The sequence below is a fragment of the Emiliania huxleyi genome (genome assembly GCF_000372725.1).
Source record: "Emiliania huxleyi CCMP1516 chromosome Unknown EMIHUscaffold_120, whole genome shotgun sequence".
Classification (NCBI taxonomy): domain Eukaryota; phylum Haptophyta; order Isochrysidales; family Noelaerhabdaceae; genus Emiliania; species Emiliania huxleyi.
Window position 1 is genome coordinate 270743 of NW_005201391.1, and position 16592 is coordinate 287334.

Genomic DNA, 16592 nt, shown 5'->3' on the forward strand with positions numbered 1-16592 from the left:
CTCCGCCAGAGCGAGATCGCCACTAGCAGCAGGCAGCAGCTGGGGCACAGTTTCCTCCGCGTCTGCGCCAATGTATCCTGTCGTCGAGAAGCGAGTCGCGTCCGCTCGCACAAAGGGCCGAACGAGCAGCTCCGCCCCCGCCCTCATCAGGTGTGTCTTGCCGGAGCCAGAGGGCCCGAGCAGGCGCACACTCCGTTTGTGGGGGGGGCCGAGCGTGAGCAGCCCGACGTGTGCGCCTCGGGATGCTGCTCTTGCTGGTGCTGCTGCTGCTCGGTGCGGACGACGACGCCGCCGGTGGTCTCGGCGGACTGCTGCGGGGAGACGGGCGGGCAGGCGCGGTATATGTACGCGCAGTGCTAGGGGTGGGGAGCGGCGCTGTGGGAGGGCCGCGCCTCCTCGCCCTTGGTGTCGTCCGGGACGGGATCCTGAGTCGGGCAAGCGCGCGGCGGTGAGGGCGGGTGGCGCGCGGGTGTGCCGCGCGGGTGGTGGCGCACGGGTCGCGCGCGGGTCGCGCGCGGCGGGTGGCGCGCGGGAGGAGAGTTTGGGCCTCAAAGCTTTGAGGCTGGAAGTCCAGGCTCTTCGGGAAACATGGGGGCGACCGCGTGGATGGCAGGCACCCAAAGCATGTGAGGCTGGTGTCGAGCGGGGCTGTCACAATCTCGAGGTCGTGCAGCTCCCAGCACTCCACGCTGTTGTCGGGCAGCGCCACCAGGGCGTGAGTTGCCGGCTCACTGCTCGCGGCCGCCTCGACCCCCGCCTCTCCACACCACTTCTCGAGTAGTCCAGCGCGGACGGCAAAGGAGAAGACCGCCACCGCCCCGTGGATGCCGAAGAGGAGCCAGTCGAAGGTGGGGAGCTCGAGGACGCGCAGCATGCCCTGCACCAGCTTGAAGTCCTCCGCGTCACCGCCCTTGTCTGGGTGGTTTCGGGCCGCATACTTGCGGAAGGCCGGTGTGATGCCGGTCCGCGCCCCGTAAGGTTCCAAGAGCTCGACTGCGCGCGCAATCTCGTGGAGCGCCGCGCTCCACGCGGCCGCCTCCTCGGGGTGCCCAAGACCAACTAGGACGCCGACCTGTTGGTGTCGGGCGTGTACCACACTTTCGCAGAGCTTCGGTGTGACCTGTGCACAGCGGGGCGCGGCTGAGGAGCGCGGCGCGCGCGGGGGTGGAGGGAAGCCCGAGGCGCGCGCCAGTTCATCGTCGCGGGAGTCGCCTTCGCCCATCTCCTTTCACGCGGCCCACGTCCAGCCAGCGTCCAGCGATCTGGCCACTTTCTGCACGGGCGAACTCGCGGTTTTTTCCCCCTCGAGCCCTCGAGCTTTGTATGAAATGAACTCGGGGGCACGGGACGCGGCACAAACGGGGCACAAACGCCAGGCTACAAAGACGGGGAGGCACGTAGTGAGGAGCCCTCGAGCTTCGCTCTCTCTGACCCTCTCACGCCCCTTGGGGCTCTTGCCGGGTACCAAGCGCGTGCTCAAGAGCCATTCATCGTTTTTGTTTTATCTCTCGCTCTAAAAAGGGATTGTTGTGCGTCTCAGCTCTCAGTACTCAGTCTCAGACTCACCCTCACGAGTCGGTCCCCTTGTGTGAAGGCTGAAGCGGGGGCCCTTCTGATCAGTCAATACTAACCAAGGGAGATTTGTGCGTGTCCGATCGGTCCCGAGGCACCCGCGCGGCTCTAGGGACTCCGGCTAGTCGCCTTTCCCTCCTCTCGGTACAGCTCGCCCCCGCGCAACCCGCGCAAGGACGGGAGGTCCGCCTCAAACGGGAACGGCCCTCCCGCTCCATTCCTCTCCCACCACTCCTCCGGGTCCCCCCCCTCCTTGACTAGCACGCGGCGGAGACCCTCCAGCACCGCGGCGCGGTGTGACGCCGGGACCACCACCTCACCCGGCGCAGCAGCCTCGCGCTGCCTGCGCTCCGCGCGGCAATGGCGCGCGACCTCCGTGTCCGCGTCCGCCGCCCGCTTGCGCTTGGAGCCCGGCCCCACGTGCGGACTGTCGTTGCCGACCGTCGCTGCTGTCGGGGCGGTAACGAACGAGCCGCCGCTGCCTGCCGCGCCGCCGCTGTGCAGCACCACGCCGTGCGGGATGCACCCAGCCGGCTCCTCGTCGCGCAGCCGCGCCGCCGCTCCCTCGTCGCAAGGTGGCGGGCGGTCTCCCCGCGACGCCGCAGGGCCGTCGCCGGTCGGAGAGCACGTGGTCGCCTCCCCTCGCGCCACTCTCCCCTCCCCCAGCCGCGCCTCCGCTTCCGCGGGCACTGCGCGGCTCCACTCGCCCCGGAGCGCGGCCGCCGCAAAGTGGAGCAGCGCCCCGCGGCGCGTCGCGTACCCGAGCCGCACGAGCGCGCCGTGCGTCGCGAGCGCGCACGCGCACCGCCACTCGGCGCCCGCCTCGTACTCGTCGGGCGTGATGCTGATGCCCTCCGCCTGAAGCGCCCCAAGCCCGACCTCGTCCCTCTCGACGTCGGCGCGGAAGTGGCTGCGGAAGGCGTCCTCGAGCGCCCGCCGCAGCTCGGCGTGGTCGACGTGGTCAGGGAAGGGTGGAGCGCTCGACGGCCGCTGCGCCTTCGCGGAGGAGCCAACCAACCCACCGCCCGCTCCCTCGGCCCCCTCCTCCGCCCCCACCCCTCCCTGCGCCGCCGCCGCTGCCTTTGCCTCACGCTGGCTGGTAACGCAGCTCCGCCCCCCTGAGCTGCCACAGCCCCGAGGTGAGTCCCCGCCCTCCCCGGCGTCGCTGGGCACCCGCTGTGGTCGGCTCCACTCCGTGCCGAGCAGCTGCGCAAACGGCACCACGTGCTCCACCGGCCCGGCCTCGTCCGCCGTCAGCTCCTCCGGCTCGGGGAGGCGAGGCAGCGCGCCGTCGGAACTGCCCCCCTCAGCGGTCGGCAGCGCCTTGAGCCGCAACCAGCTCTTCGCGCCGCCGCCCTCCCACGCGGTGTGGCCGAGGACGAGCATGGCGCGCGGGGTTAGCTCCGAGCGCAGCCACACCACGTCGCCCGCCTCAAAGGCTCCCTGGACCTCAGCCGATGGCGCCGCGGCGGCGGGTCGGGCAGCGGCTCCTGCAGGGGGCAGTGAGCGTGGCTGTCAGCGAAAGCGGCGGGTGCCTGCACACGAACCGGATGGACGCGCGCCTGCCGACCCCTCGCCCCCGCTCGCGTAGCCCTCGCCGCCCCCGCCCGTCAGCGCCCGCACCTCGGCCGCGAGCTCGAGCGCCTGCTCCTTGCTGACCGCGCCCGAGTGGATTATCTGGCGGATGCTCTCCGCGGGCGGCCGCCACGCGTTCTCGTCGCAGTACCACGAGAGGGCGCGGAGGAGGGTCTCACGCAGCGCCGCGTCCCCCGCCGCCTCCACCGCCAGCCACGCGGCGCGGAAGCCGGTGTACAGGGCGCTCACCGCCCCCTCCTCGAGGAGGAAGGGCTCGCCCGACGGTTGGGTGGAGGCGGTTTGGGGCTGGAGGCGGAGGTGGCGGGGCGCGTTGCCGCCGCGCTCCCCCCGGATGGGCCACGTCTCCTCGAGGACGAGGTGCGGCTGGTGCGGGCTCGCCCCCGCGGGCAGCCGCTCGGGGTACAGAAACACCAGGTGGCCCGCCCGCACCTTGGCGATGCGCAGCGGGTGCTTGCGCCGCTTGGCGCGCTCGGGCCGTGCGTCGCGGCGGAGGCTCGGGGCTCCTCCGGAGGGTGGCGGGCTGCCGCCACCGCCTCCGCCGCCTCCGCCGGGCGGCCTGATGCTCCACCTCTTGTTGCCGTCGTCCAGCCGCACGTGGAGGGCGACGAGCTCCTCCTTGACCCGGTCCGCCTGTGAAGGGGGAGGACGTGTCGTGGAAGTGTCATGGACGCCGGCATGGCCGGCTCCCACGCAACACACCTCCGCCCACTCGCGCCGCGAGCGGAGCGCGTCCCGCCGCTCGAGGAGCTCGAGGACCCGCAGCAGGTTCGGGTCGTCGCTCCCTCCCTGTGCCCCGCCTCTGCCGCCACCAACCGCGCGCTCGCGGGAGGGGGGCGGAGCGACGCAGCCGTGGTCGCGCTCGGGTCGTGCGTCGCCGCCGAGCTGTGACACCTTTGCGCCGCCGCGGCCCCTCCGCTTCGCGCCCAGGACGAGCCTGCTCGGGTCCCGAGCTTCCTGAGGCGGCCGGCACGCCTCACCGGAGAGAGGCGGGGCAAAGGGTGTGTGTGACGGCGGCGGCGTGCCTGGTCGAGGAGCCGCTGCAGCATGGCCTTGGCCTCGCGGTCGGTCAGCCCCCGCCGGACGAGGGGCGTGATCTGGCAGATCCGCACCGTCCAGTGCCTGCGGGCGTCGGACGGCGGGCGCGAGACGGGGTGCAGCACGTCCATGTTGCAGCAGGCGAGGTCGGGCGAGGTGTCGAGCTCGAACTCCCGGTCACGGTACGTTCCGAGCATTTTCCTCCGGCCGAGCAGCCGCGTGTCCCACAACGTGGGCGACGCGTACACGTGCGGCGTCACAATCGCCTCAAACAGCCACTGGGTCGGGCCGGGCTCGCCAAAGATTGCGATGTGGAGCGCGTCGCCCGCAGAGGATAGTGAGGGGTACGTGCGCGACTCTCGCAGCGCGCGCTGCACACGCCGCACTGCCTCGTCGCCCAGCCGCTCCTCGAGCACGCCGAGCGGGTCGAGCGTGATCACACGAGAGGTGCCCAGCACAAAGAGATCGTAGTCGACGACCTCGACGATGGCGAGCGGCCGCGAGCCGACGACAGCCGGCGCGGGGTCGAGGGACCAGCAGGGGTCGGCCGCATCAACGGGAAGTCGCCCGGGAGGGTGGGCTCGCCAGCCGGGCGGCTCCGGGAGGTAGGCGAGGACAGAGCCCGACGGCCTGACCATTCACAGCCTTGCCGCCAAAAGAATTCTTAAAAGCCCTCTCACAGCACACTGGCACGACAAGGGCGCGGACTGGCGCGGACTGGCACACTCACCGGCTCACCGCCGGAGCCGCCTAAGCGACTCCGTTAAGAACGGCACGGCGGCGCGGCGCGGCGGCGGGCGACGCAGGGGCGGGGCGGCGCGGCCACCTGCACTGACCTCTGGTCTCTGGCCTTTGGAGCGGAGCAGTGGTCGCGCCGCCCATGTCCGGATCCACATCTTCTGGCATCTCCCCACATCTTCTCGCATCTTCCCGTATCTCCGGGAATCCCGCGGTATCCCCCGGTATCTCCCGGCATCCCGCCATATCCCGCCGCGGATACCGCGAAAAAAATCGGCCAGAGCAGGTATCGAAAAGTGTCAGCGCCCAAAGGCAGGGAGGTACAGCATGTTGAGTTGCTCACTGTGGGGGTGGGGGTGGGGGTGGGGGGGGAGGGGTCAGGCTTTGGTTCTAGGTAGGTGGAGGGGCCATCTCAAAGATCTCTCCAGGAATCTCATGACACAGCCGTCAAGGGCAGTACACAGCCAGTGCAGGACGGTCCACAGCCATGCACAGCGGTACGCACCCTCAGTAGTACGCACCCTCAGAGGGCAGTACACAACTGGAGGGTAGTACACAGCCAGCGCAGGATGGCACACAGCCATCCTGCTAGTGTGCAGGCGGAACGCGACCTGGGCGGTACGCACCCCCAAGGGCATTGTGGGGCGTTGCGGGGAAAGGCTGTCCTGAAGCGAAAGGCTGTCCTGAAGCGGGAGGCTGCCTTGTTAAACTCGTTGAAGTCGTCGCACAAGGTCCAGCCGGTAGTACGCACCTGCTACATTGGGGGCGCGTATTGGCGAACTCAGGATATGGCGGGATATGGCGGCGGCATATGGCGGGATACCGGAGATACGGGGAGATACGGGGAGATACGGGGAGATACGAGGAGATTCCGCAAAAGAATCGGCCAGACCAGGGCTGCGTTGAGGGGAAAGGCCGACAAGCGCCTAGCAGTCATGGGAGGGGATGGGTGCTTGGGGCACACCTATGCAATTGGGTTGTAGGCCACCGGTGGCTAGGAGCACGATTATTTGTGTTCATAGCACAAGAGTGACGTAGCAGCTTGTGGGTCTTGTGCAGAGACGGATGCAGTGCGAGCTGCACCTTGAAATGTGTGGCGACGAGGTTGGCGAATGCAGGTCCTGCACGCAGGGCCACAGGGAGCACTGGGTGAGGACAGCGCAGGAGAAAAAAGCTCATCTGGCGCATGTAGGGGGGTAGGGTGTGGCAGAGCAAGCAGAGAGATTCCGTCACAGCTGCAGTTGCTCAGAAGAGCACCGCCGACGGATTTCATTGTGTGGGGCTAGTGGAGACCCACGGGTGCACCTTCGTCACATCGGACGAATGGCTCAGGAATTCTCCGTTGAGCACCTGGTTGATGTGCGGCCAGCTCGTCGGCGGCTGCTTGCCGGTCAGCTTGGGGAGCACGGTCGCGTCCCAGCCGGTCTCCGAGTCGAAGATGGTGTAGGCGTACTGGTTGGACATGACTCCCACGTACCACATCTGGCCAACGTCGTGCTTGGCGAACAGCCCGTGCGTATAGTTTAGCCACACGCGGAGGTCGCCGCCCTTGCTCCGGCTCTCAAACATCCAGCAGCCCCACTCGGTGGTCACGACGGGGATGTCACCGTGGCCGCTCCGTTTGCGCCAGGCGTCCACGAAGTCGAACTGCAACTTGATCGGCGCCTGCCACACCTTGAGCCCATCCCGCCACTCCGTTTCGGGGCCATCAAGGACGAGGTCACCGTCCCACATCGCGAAGGTGGTCTGCTGCGCTGTGGGAAGGCCGGGGACTATCGATGGGTGCCTCGGCTCGTAAAAGTGGAACGCCACGCCCACATTCGGGTCGTTGTAGAAGCTTCCGCCACTGCCAAAGGTGTACGGGAGGAACTGTGCCGTCACGTACTCGAGGAACTCGGCGTCGTTAAGCCCAGGGCTGCCGACTAGAATCGGGCGGTCTGGGTCAGCGCTGCGGATTGCCTGCACCGCCGCATTGCACAGCCGCATCGCGTTGGCGTTGCCCGTGTTGGTAGTGGGGAAGCCAATGCCTTTGGGCTCGTTGAGTACCTCAAAGACCAATCGTTTGGAGAAGCCCTGCGCATGCAGGGTGCGCGGGTTCAGTGTGGGTCGATGGTGGTCACGCGGCAGGTACGTGCGGTGTTGTACCGCGCGCCGGTCTGAGGATACACCTTCCATGCGCGGGCCAGCGCACCCCAGCCTTCACCGCGATTGCGCCGTCCGTTGGAGATCTCGCAGACGCCTTTTGTCACGTTCCACGACCAGCCCCATTCGCCCCACATGCACACGACAATGGAAAGCCCGGCGTCCAGCGCGTCCTCGATCTGCTTTTGCTTCTCCTCCATCTTTGATGAAAAGGGCATGAAGATGCGCACCGACTCGAAGCCCGCCTCTGCGATTGCCTGCATTTGCGACTTATCGTACTGCCACTTGAACCAGACGCCGCTGCTCGGTGTCGCCACATCGAGGTTGATGCCGTTCTTGAGCGGCGCAGACCAGTCGAAGACTGGCGGCCCGGAAGGTGGTGATAGCGGTGGGGGCAAGGGCGGAGCAGAAGGAGGCAGCGGTGGGGGCGGCGGTGGGGGCGGTGGGGATGAGGGCAGCGGTGGAGTTGGTGGCGAGGGTGGGGCGGAGGGAGGCAGCGGTGGCGGTGGCGGTGGGGGCGGTGGCAATGGGGGTAGCGGAGGCGATGGCGGCGGGGGCGGAGCAGGCGGCGGTGGAGTGGGCGGGGGTGGAGTAGGTGGGGGGAAGGAAGGCACGGGTGGCGGTTGCGGTGGGGGCGGAGGGGAGGAGGGCAGTGGGGGCGGGGGCGGCGGGGGCGGAGCAGGCGGCGGTGGAGTGGGCGGGGGTGGAGTAGGTGGGGGGGAGGAAGGCACGGGTGGCGGTTGCGGGGGCGGCGGAGGGGAGGAAGGGAGTGGGGGCGGGGGCGGCGATGGCGGAGGGGAGGAGGGCAGTGGGGGTGGTTGTGGAGGTAGGGGAAGAGAGGGCGGAGGTTGCGGCGGTGGTGGTGACGCTGTGCAAGCGTTCACAGTGACTTTGGCCTTATGGCCAGTGTCGCGCAACTTCGAGCAAGATGGCGTGAGGCGACACCAGCCACCATTCCACAGCGAGACGAACATGCAGGCCGGAGTCTGCTCACAGAGCTCGACGCAGCCCTTCCCCGGCTCAAAGTCGTTAAAGAGGTGGGGGTCGTCTGCGCAGTAGAGGGTGGCTCCCGACGAGATGGAGTTGCCGCAGCCCGCGGTCAATGCCGGCGTTGGTGGTGGCAGCGGGAGCGGAGAGGCGGGAGGTAGCGGTGGGGGCCGTGGGAAGCATTCGGTGCAAGCGCCGCAGCCCGACCACGAGCACAGATCCGGCCAGGGTTGGGTCTTGCGGGCGCAGAACGCCATGCAAGAAGCTGGCGGCGGTGGCGCCGGCGCTGGCGATGGTGGCTGTATCGGTGAGGGTGGAGGCGGCGGCATAAGGGGCAGTGGGGGGGGAAGGTGCGGCAGCGGTGGTGCGGGTGCTGGCGACGATGGAATCGGCGGCGGCGATGAGGGCGGTGGCGGCGGTGGCGGCGGTGGCGGCGGCGGCGGTGAGGGTGGAGGCGGCGGCAGTGAGGGTGGAGGGGGCGGCAGAAGGGGCAGTGGGGGGGGAAGGTGCGGCAGCGGTGGTGCGGGTGCTGGCGATGATGGATGCGGTGGCGGCGATGAGGGTGGTGGCGGCGGTGGCGGCGGTGGCGGCGGCGGCGGTGAGGGTGGAGGGGGCGGCAGAAGGGGCAGCGGGGGAGGAAAATGCGGCGAGGGTGGCGGTGGAGGGTGCCGAGGCGGCGAAGACGGTGGAGGCGAGATGGTCCCAAGTAACAATAACGGCGGCAGCGAGGGCGGCGGGCCGGAGCACTGTCCACAGCCCTTGCAGGCGTCCCGACCGCACAGCTTCGGGAAGCCAAGGGTATGGGTGGCGCAGTAGCCTCTGCACTCGCCCTCTGTGGGGGAGGGAGACGGCGCGGGGCCGGAGCACTGCCCACAGCCCTTGCAGGCGTCCCGACCGCACAGCTTCGGGAAGCCAAGGGTATGGGTGGCGCAGTAGCCTCTGCACTCGCCCTCTGTGGGGGAGAGAGACGGCGCGGGGCCGGAGCACTGCCCACAGCCCTTGCAGGCGTCCCGACCGCACAGCTTCGGGAAGCCAAGGGTATGGGTGGCGCAGTAGCCTCTGCACTCGCCCTCTGTCGCCGGAGCGGGCGTGGGGGAGGGGGACGGCGCGGGGCCGGAGCACTGCCCACAGCCCTTGCAGGCGTCCCGACCGCACAGCTTCGGGAAGCCAAGGGTATGGGTGGCGCAGTAGCCTCTGCACTCGCCCTCTGTCGCCGGGGCGGGCGTGGGGGAGGGGGACGGCGCGGGGCCGGAGCACTGCCCACAGCCCTTGCAGGCGTCCCGACCGCACAGCTTCGGGAAGCCAAGGGTATGGGTGGCGCAGTAGCCTCTGCACTCGCCCTCTGTGGGGGAGAGAGACGGCGCGGGGCCGGAGCACTGCCCACAGCCCTTGCAGGCGTCCCGACCGCACAGCTTCGGGAAGCCAAGGGTATGGGTGGCGCAGTAACCTCTGCAGTCGCCGTTGGCCGGCGGCGCCTCCTCGACCGCTTCTGAAGAAGACGATGGAGGAGGGGTAGTGCACTGAGAGCACCCACCGCAACCACTCCATCCGCATCGGGTTTTCCAAGGCTGCGGTTTTGCGCTGCAGAACCCATTGCAGATCGCCGCTGCCCCGCAGCCGAGCTGCAGCAGTGCGAAACAGAGCACAGCCCGGCCGAGGATCAACATTCGACGTGAAGACTGCCCGCCGGAGGGGCACAGAGTGGCAGATCTGGTCGCTGCCGGCGATGAAGGTCAGACGGAGACGCGCTGACCAACCGTACTAAGCCGACAGAGGAAGGAGAAATACGGCCAGGCGGGTCCTACATTTGTTTTCCTTCCTTTCTTTCAGACGTGAGTATGTCGAGTGAGCATGTCAAAAATAAAGATAGTAAGTAAGATTACGAGGCCGTCGGCCGCCCAAGACCCCCCCCCCCCGAAATGAAGAGAGAGAGATTTTTAGCAATACCAAACAAATCTAACACTCACACGTCATTTGGGGCCTGGAGCCCCTGCACAATGATGTTTATGGTGGTTTAAAGTTTGCGGGGGGGGGGGGGGGGGACAGCTTTGCGCGGTCGAATTCAATTTGGGGGGGTTTACGACGGTTTTGGGGATCCTCGATCCTGCCGACGCGCTACAGTTGTAGCCCCACTGGCACTGCACATAAGATGGACGGACACCTCACCGGGAGGGCCCTCGCAGCAGCCGGGGCCGACGCCTGCAGACTTAGTCTTCGCCCGATCCGGCGGTATGCAACGGGTAGGCGCGTTGAGGCTTGCCGCCTCCTCTGCGCCAACGCGGCCTGTGCCGCAGTTTGCGATTGCCGCCAGACAAGAGGAGGAGCAGAGCCGTTTGGCGATAGGGCCAGGCAATCGCATTCGCCCCGTGGGCGTTGCGGACCCGGCCCTGTTCACGCGCGCGCGAGACGTGCAGACAGGGTTGCCAGGTGAGAGCGAATGGCGCGGTTCACGCCTCGCACAATGTTTGTGTTGTGAAATGAAAGGCCTACTCGAGTAGAACGGGAGCAGCGACCCACCCAGCCAGCCCCCCCTTATTTATTTCCTGTTTGCACCAAGTGTGGGCTATGATGAGCTGTGTGTGAGTGTCCGCCCGCAGGCAGGCGCGGGCGGTGTATATTCCTGACCCCCCCAAAGACCCCTTTTGACACCCAGCGGACCACCCTCCGAGGAAGAGCTACCAGTCATACTGCGTAAAATCCTTCGTTACCGTTGTACTTTTAGTATGGAGAAATGAGGGATAAACCCGGCCCCGGCACGCCGCTTTTTCGGCGTTCGATCTGTAGAGCTCTATCAGATATGCTAGCGTGTCTGCTCGTGCCGCTGCCGGGGCTCGACCCCTGCGCCCCTGTGTCTAGTGTGGATCGCGACCCGCATCTTCACTTCGCTCATGGCGGCCGCGCAGACTTTCGCGGCGAGCACGGCCGCACTTACTCCTTCCTCTCGGCGCCTGGCCTAGCGGTCAACATCAAGACAGAGGATGCCGTCTTTCGGATGAATGGAGGCCGTCTGGTCGTGCACGGGTCCTTCATCACCGAAGCTCACGTTGTGGCACGCGCGGCAGGTTCCAAGTTTGCCTTTGTCAATGCATCCTTCTGGGCGCGTGAGCTGAGAGAGGACAGCTGGGGTTGGCAGGTGATCACCGGGGCCTGCGCCCAGACGTCTTTCAAGATTGGCAGGCGGGGTTCCAAGGCCTGCCTCGGGCTGTCCATTCGCATGCGGTACTTCAGTGCCACGTTCGTGAAAGGGGGCTGGACTATTGACATCAGGGGCAACCACGTCTACGACCGAGTCGCAGGACCCACGCACCGCCTCGACATCAGCTTCAGCGCCGCTCGCGGGGAGGCTCGCTCTCTGCCGCATGGCATTGTCGGCCAGAGCTTCTGCTCCTCCGCGCCGCGACGGGGCCGCGTCGACGAGTACCCTGCCGAGGGCCACTTCACGACGCAGGCAATGGCTGAGGGCGCGATAGAGGGGGAGGCGGCCATGTACGAAGTGCCGTTCGCGCACGCGGTCGACTTTGCATTTTCCCGATTCGAAGCAGAGCCACTGACCCCCAGCCTCGCAAGCAACGGCACGGACTTGGCCCTAGAAGCCGCGGCAACTGAAGCAGTGGGACAAGCGACGATTTCGCACGACAGGCGTCTATCGGAACAGGCGCCGCCCTGCGCACCTCCACCACCCCAGGCAGACAGCGACAGCGACGGCGCGCCTGACGCGGAGGAGGGCACGGGCGACGCAGACAGCGACGGCATCCCCGACGCAGAGGAGTCCAACACGAGCGACGCAGACAGCGACGGCGCGACCGACAACGTCGACCCCGACGCAGACGGCGACAGCATACCCGACGCAGAGGAGGACACCAGCGACGCAGACAGCGACGGCGCGCCTGACGCGGAGGAGGGCACGGGCGACGCAGACAGCGACGGCATCCCCGACGCAGAGGAGTCCAACACGAGCGACGCAGACAGCGACGGCGCGACCGACAACGTCGACCCCGACGCAGACGGCGACAGCATACCCGACGCAGAGGAGGACACCAGCGACGCAGACAGCGACGGCGCGCCTGACGCGGAGGAGGGCACGGGCGACGCAGACAGCGACGGCATCCCCGACGCAGAGGAGTCCAACACGAGCGACGCAGACAGCGACGGCGCGACCGACAACGTCGACCCCGACGCAGACGGCGACAGCATACCCGACGCAGAGGAGGACACCAGCGACGCAGACAGCGACGGCGCGCCTGACGCGGAGGAGGGCACGGGCGACGCAGACAGCGACGGCATCCCCGACGCAGAGGAGTCCAACGCGAGCGACGCAGACAGCGACGGCGCGACCGACAACGTCGACCCCGACGCAGACGGCGACAGCATACCCGACGCAGAGGAGGACACCAGCGACGCAGACAGCGACGGCGCGCCTGACGCGGAGGAGGGCACGGGCGACGCAGACAGCGACGGCATCCCCGACGCAGAGGAGTCCAACACGAGCGACGCAGACAGCGACGGCGCGACCGACAACGTCGACCCCGACGCAGACGGCGACAGCATACCCGACGCAGAGGAGGACACCAGCGACGCAGACAGCGACGGCGCGCCTGACGCGGAGGAGGGCACGGGCGACGCAGACAGCGACGGCATCCCCGACGCAGAGGAGTCCAACACGAGCGACGCAGACAGCGACGGCGCGACCGACAACGTCGACCCCGACGCAGACGGCGACAGCATACCCGACGCAGAGGAGGACACCACGCCGCTGAATCCACCCTCATCCGTGCCGCATCCGCCCGACAAGGCGCCCACGCCGCCGCCATCGCCGCCACCCTACCCTCCGATAGTGGCTCCATTACCTCCTCCCCCATCACCACGGCCTCCTCCTTGCCCACCGACGGATGTGACGTTTGAGGCCAGCACGGCGAGGACAAGCAGCACCTTCTACGTGTTTACGGCCCAGTGGTGCGTCGACGGCGGAACGACGGGGACTCAAGTGGCAAACGCGCCGAAGAAGTGCCAGACCGGCACGTGGACAAGCGTGACGAGCGAGCAGAACCCCTTCGTCGAGGTCGACCTCGGGCAGGAGCGATACGTGGGTAGCGTCGGTATCTCTCACCTGGCGGATCTGGGCTACTTTGAGGTGTGGCTGTCCGACACGACCACCCCTCAGACTCAGTGCGCCGAGGGCAACGCGGGTGCCTCCTCGAGCATGGCCGAGGAGGTGCTGGACTGCGTCGGGTACGCGCGGTACGTGACCGTGATGCTCCCGGGCGCGTCTCGCAACCTGGACTTGTACGAGGTGGCGACGCACCCGTGTCCGACCGACCCGTCTCCGCCGCCGCCGCCGTTCCCACCTCCAGTCGGACCGCTGCCGAAGCCGCCGCCGAGCCCGATGCCTCCTCCTCGACTGCCGTCATGCCCACCGACGGATGTGACATTCGATGCCGTCGGTGCGACAATGAGCAGCACCTTCTACGTGTTTACGGCCCAGTGGTGCGTCGACGGCGGAACGACGGGGACTCAAGTGGCAAACGGGCCGAAGAAGTGCCAGACCGGCACGTGGACAAGCGTGACGAGCGAGCAGAACCCCTTCGTCGAGGTCGACCTCGGGCAGGAGCGATACGTGGGTAGCGTCGGTATCTCTCACCTGGCGGATCTGGGCTACTTTGAGGTGTGGCTGTCCGACACGACCACCCCTCAGACCCAGTGCGCCGAGGGCAACGCGGGTGCCTCCTCGAGCATGGCCGAGGAGGTGCTGGACTGCGTCGGGTACGCGCGGTACGTGACCGTTGAGCTCGACATACTACATCTTCGGAGCCGGCAACTTAATCAACGGCGTCACGGTCCACAGCAGCGCCCAATACGCAGCCGGTAACCAAGGCGCCACCGGCTCCTGGGGAGCGCAGAGCGCCACCGCGAACCCGTTCGCCGAGATTGACCTCGGAGAGGCGAAGAGCGTCGGCAGCGTCACGCTCTACCCAACCCACGCCTTCGGCTCGGGCTCCGGGTACTCTAAGGGCGCTTTTGAGGTGTGGATCGGTGACACCGCCTCGTACCTGAACGTCCCCAAAATTGATGCAACCTCAGCTACCATGAGCTCCACATTTTACACGCACGGTGCTGGAAACCTGATCAACGGCGTCACGAGCACCTCCTGTACGTCCCCCTCCGCATCAGGTTGCCCAGGGTCCACGGGTTCGTGGAGCTCGTATACGTCGGAGACAGACCCATTTGCTCAACTCGACCTCGGCGCGCTGAGCGACATCGGTTACATCGTGTTCAATGCCAGATCGACTTTTGGCACCGACGCCACAATCACAGGACCGTACGAGGTCTGGCTCAGTGACACGGCCACGTGGACTTCCTCTGGCTCCCGCTGCAACCTTGGCGACTTTCCGTCATCGGGAACTTCCCTCACAATCGACTGTGTGGGGACTGCGCAGTACGTCACCTTCATTCTGCCCGGAGCGAGCCGCAGGTTCCAGGCGCAGGAGTTGTCAGCTTACGGTCCGGTGCCGACCACTCCTGCAACAACAGGCAGGCTTTGTAATGTGGGCGACCAGTCCGACGCGTCTGGCTCGTCGCTCACGGTCGGCTGCGTCGGAACCGGGCGCTACGTGTCAATCATGATGCCCGGGAGCAGCCGATATGTGGATTTTGTCGAGATCGAGGTGCACCCATGCCCCTTCGACCCCTCGCCGCCCCCACCGGCACCGCCTGGCGCGCCGCCGCCACTTACCCCACCTCTGAGCCCGCCCTCCTGGCCGCCGTTCCCGCCGAGCTGCCCGCCCTCGGACGTGGCGTACACCGCCACGGGTGCTACCATGAGCTCGACATTCTACATCTTCGGAGCCGGCAACTTAATCAACGGCGTCACGGTCCACAGCGGCGCCCAATACGCAGCCGGTAACCAAGGCGCCACCGGCTCCTGGGGAGGGCAGAGCGCCACCGCGAACCCGTTCGCCGAGATTGACCTCGGAGAGGCGAAGAGCGTCGGCAGCGTCACGCTCTACCCAACCCACGCCTTCGGCTCGGGCTCCGGGTACTCTAAGGGCGCCTTCGAGATCTGGCTCGGCGACTCGGAGACGACCGACAACACTGCGGCGAGCGATCGAGCCGCCTTCGACGCGCACGTCGGCCGCAGCTTCAACGGAAGGCACTGCTGGGCGGGCGACCAGTCCGACGCGTCTGGCTCGTCGCTCACGGTCGACTGCGTCGGAACCGGGCGTTACGTGACGATCATCATGCCCGGGAGCAGCCGATATGTGGATTTTGTCGAGATCGAGGTGCACCCATGCCCCTTCGACCCCTCACCGCCCCCACCGGCACCGCCTGGCGCGCCGCCGTCTGGACCTCCGCCGTCGCTACCGCCGCCGTCTGCACCGCCCTCGTCGCCACCTCGCAGCCCGCCCTCCTGGCCGCCGTTCCCGCCGAGCTGCCCGCCCTCGGACGTGGCGTACACCGCCACGGGTGCTGCCATGAGCTCGACATACTACATCTTCGGAGCCGGCAACTTAATCAACGGCGTCACGGTCCACAGCAGCGCCCAATACGCAGCCGGTAACCAAGGCGCCACCGGCTCCTGGGGAGCGCAGAGCGCCACCGCGAACCCGTTCGCCGAGATTGACCTCGGAGAGGCGAAGAGCGTCGGCAGCGTCACGCTCTACCCAACCCACGCCTTCGGCTCGGGCTCCGGGTACTCTAAGGGCGCTTTTGAGGTGTGGATCGGTGACACCGCCTCGTACCTGAACGTCCCCAAAATTGATGCAACCTCAGCTACCATGAGCTCCACATTTTACACGCACGGTGCTGGAAACCTGATCAACGGCGTCACGAGCACCTCCTGTACGTCCCCCTCCGCATCAGGTTGCCCAGGGTCCACGGGTTCGTGGAGCTCGTATACGTCGGAGACAGACCCATTTGCTCAACTCGACCTCGGCGCGCTGAGCGACATCGGTTACATCGTGTTCAATGCCAGATCGACTTTTGGCACCGACGCCACAATCACAGGACCGTACGAGGTCTGGCTCAGTGACACGGCCACGTGGACTTCCTCTGGCTCCCGCTGCAACCTTGGCGACTTTCCGTCATCGGGAACTTCCCTCACAATCGACTGTGTGGGGACTGCGCAGTACGTCACCTTCATTCTGCCCGGAGCGAGCCGCAGGTTCCAGGCGCAGGAGTTGTCAGCTTACGGTCCGGTGCCGACCACTCCTGCAACAACAGGCAGGCTTTGTAATGTGGGCGACCAGTCCGACGCGTCTGGCTCGTCGCTCACGGTCGACTGCGTCGGAACCGGGCGCTACGTGTCAATCATGATGCCCGGGAGCAGCCGATATGTGGATTTTGTCGAGATCGAGGTGCACCCATGCCCCTTCGACCCCTCGCCGCCCCCACCGGCACCGCGATGGCCGTAGCCCAGCTCGAGAGACAAAGCCGGTGTACGCAGTGAGTGGCCGCCGCGCCAGCGCGGGCGAGCGCCGCCAGCGCAGGCGTGCGACGCCAGCGCGGCAAGCGCTGCCACGTCGCGG

At 67.2% G+C, this 16592-nt stretch overlaps 3 protein-coding genes across 3 annotated transcripts; 1 reads left to right on the plus strand and 2 right to left on the minus strand.

Moving 5' to 3' along the window:
- Positions 1 to 1612: 1612 nt before the first annotated feature.
- On the minus strand, positions 1613 to 4841 carry EMIHUDRAFT_454753 (hypothetical protein; the record flags this gene model as incomplete). The annotated part of the gene is made up of 6 exons (XM_005790314.1): positions 1613 to 2568; positions 2746 to 3062; positions 3120 to 3661; positions 3737 to 3798; positions 3868 to 4122; positions 4278 to 4841. The coding sequence occupies 6 exons, from the start codon at positions 4839 to 4841 to the stop codon at positions 1681 to 1683; spliced, it is 2628 nt and encodes an 875-aa protein (XP_005790371.1). The 3' UTR covers positions 1613 to 1680.
- A 607-nt stretch (positions 4842 to 5448) lies between these two features.
- Positions 5449 to 8327, minus strand: EMIHUDRAFT_224944 (hypothetical protein; the record flags this gene model as incomplete). The annotated part of the gene is made up of 6 exons (XM_005790315.1): positions 5449 to 5463; positions 5834 to 5867; positions 6025 to 6062; positions 6247 to 7014; positions 7110 to 7444; positions 8036 to 8327. 6 exons carry the CDS (start codon positions 8325 to 8327, stop codon positions 5449 to 5451), a joined length of 1482 nt encoding a protein of 493 aa, XP_005790372.1.
- Positions 8328 to 10867: 2540 nt separating this feature from the next.
- EMIHUDRAFT_109540 (hypothetical protein) lies at positions 10868 to 16478 on the plus strand (the record flags this gene model as incomplete). Its single annotated transcript, XM_005790316.1, has 3 exons — positions 10868 to 11556; positions 12979 to 13839; positions 13913 to 16478. 3 exons carry the CDS (start codon positions 10868 to 10870, stop codon positions 16476 to 16478), a joined length of 4116 nt encoding a protein of 1371 aa, XP_005790373.1.
- Positions 16479 to 16592: the final 114 nt, after the last annotated feature.